Source organism: Aethina tumida, chromosome 1 (assembly GCF_024364675.1).
Source record: "Aethina tumida isolate Nest 87 chromosome 1, icAetTumi1.1, whole genome shotgun sequence".
NCBI lineage: Eukaryota > Metazoa > Arthropoda > Insecta > Coleoptera > Nitidulidae > Aethina > Aethina tumida.
In genome coordinates, this window is record NC_065435.1 from 58,255,092 (window position 1) to 58,257,442 (window position 2,351).

General features: G+C 40.4%; 1 protein-coding gene across 1 annotated transcript; it reads left to right on the forward strand.

The window, feature by feature from the left end:
* Positions 1-207: 207 nt before the first annotated feature.
* On the forward strand, positions 208-1,352 carry LOC109597336 (cuticle protein 16.5-like). The gene is made up of 2 exons (XM_049970867.1): positions 208-300; positions 384-1,352. Exons 1-2 carry the CDS (start codon positions 289-291, stop codon positions 1,278-1,280), a joined length of 909 nt encoding a protein of 302 aa, XP_049826824.1. The 5' UTR covers positions 208-288; the 3' UTR covers positions 1,281-1,352.
* The last annotated feature ends 999 nt before the right edge of the window (positions 1,353-2,351 follow it).

Genomic DNA, 2,351 nt, shown 5'->3' on the forward strand with positions numbered 1-2,351 from the left:
AACATTTTATTTTAAAATTAATTTAAAGTATATATAAATAATATGTGTGGAATAAAAAATATTTATTTTAGCTTAAAAACAGAGAAGAGATCTGCACACCCTACTGGTGTAGATATTAATGTGTAATATGTTACAAGTTCACGAAACACTAACCAGTGTCAGGACCGGGCCAGTGAAAGTAAATCAAACTGTCCCCCAATACTTCGAGTCACCACTCCCCCGAAACACACTCATATATAAACGACTATTTTCAAAATGTTCCTCACACTATCCTCTTAGTGCACAAACATGGCATTCAAAGTGAGTACAAGAGCAACCACCACGTACAAAACAATTATTTATTAACTTGTTCGGCTAATTTAAACCGGATTATTTTGTTTCAGTTCGTAGTATTCGCCGCTTTCGTAGCTGTAGCCCGTGCTGGCGGTTTGGGATATGCTGCCCCAGCTTTGGCTTCCTACGCCACTCCATTAACTCACAGCTACGCCGCTCCAGCCGTATCCGCCTACGCCGCCCCCGTCGTAGCGAAATACTCTGCTGCCCCAGCCGTCTCTTACTCCAGCATCTCTGCCCCAGTCGTTGCCAAAGCCGTAGCTCCAGTAGCCACCTACGCAGCTGCCCCAGCCTACGCTCACGCCGCTCCAGTAGCCACTTATGCCGCTGCCCCAGCTTACGCCCACGCTGCCCCAGCTGTAGCCACTTATGCTGCCCCAGTAGCTAAAGTAGCCTATGCTCCAGTACAAAAGACCATCATCGCCGAACCAGAAGCCCCAGCTCACTACGATTTCGGATACGCCGTTAACGACCCACACACCGGAGACAGCAAATCCCAACAAGAATCTCGTGCTGGAGACGCCGTCCACGGTAGCTACTCCCTCATTGAAGCCGACGGCAGCAAACGTACCGTAGAATACACCGCTGATGCCCACAATGGCTTCAACGCTGTAGTACACAAAGAACCAGCCGCCGTTGCCGTAAAAGCCGTAGCTCCAGTCGTAGCTAAAGTTGCCGCTCCAGTAGCTCACTACGCCACCCCAGCTGTAGCTCACTACGCCGCTCCAGCCGTAGCTCACTCCTACGCCCCAGCCGCCGTATCTGCCTACGCTGCCCCAGTCGTTGCCAAATACTCCGCTGCCCCAGCCGTAGCTACCTCCTACTCCAGCATTGCCGCCCCAGTAGCCGCTGTCGCTAAACTAGCTGCCCCAGCTTTGTCCTACGCTCATGCTGCCCCAGCTCTTTCCTACGCTCACGCTGCTCCAGCTCATTCTTACTACCACTAAGTTAGTGCTTAGTTAGTTAACGTGTTATTTTGAATGCCATAGAATATTTATTTATTGAATAAAAATTCTTAAAAAATACTTTCTGGTTTTATTGATTTTATCTTTAATATTATTACCTTTTTAATTTTTTTTTATCGATACAAACATAGGAACTCGAAAATCAAGTATCAGATTTTAAATGTTTTTAAATTTCCATTATTTCATCTCTAATATCACATATTTTCTCAGTCCACTGTGATACCCCGGAAACTTAAATGATATAATTTTATAAGAATTCTTGTCAGATATGTTTGTAAGGGGATAACTGTTGACATAAAAATCGTAATAAAACCGTATTACACATTGCTGCTTAGTTTTTAAAAGTCGATTGATTCGTTTAGAAATTTATAGGGCTTTGGATTATCAACAGTACGTTTGATGAAAAAATCATCCGAAAAACTAAAGAAAAACAATCAATTTTTGAATTTTTCGTTAAGTATATTATTGGTATTTCAAAAATTTCTAACCGAGTGTATCGATTTTCAAAAATTAAGCAACAATGAATAAGGAATTAAAAACCTTTTAATGAATGAGTTATTATTTTATCCCAATTCCCATTAGAAAAAATTTGGCAAGTTTTTAGATTTTGTCGAATAATTCTTTCTCAACCTCTAACGCCTCGCGGTACATTTTTGGCGAGCCAAATTTTTTTGTTGTAAGGTAATGTAAAATTTAAAATTCATCAAGTCCAAATTAAATTAAATAAACGAAAAAAGATTGAAAATTACACCATAATAGCTAAATAATCGAAGTTTGTTTCTGGGTCCTGTAACAACTTTGTATTTTAAATTTAATTTAAAATATGTATAAATAATATTTGTGGAATAACAAATATTTTAAATTTAAAACGGGTAAGAGATCCGCACACCCTACTGGCTTAGATATTAATGTGTAATATGTTATAACTTCACGAAACACTAACCACTGTCAGGACCGGGCCAGTGAAAGTAAATCAAACTGTCCCCCAATTCTTCGAGTCACCACTCCCCCAAAACACACTCATATATAAACGATTATTTTCAAAATATTCCT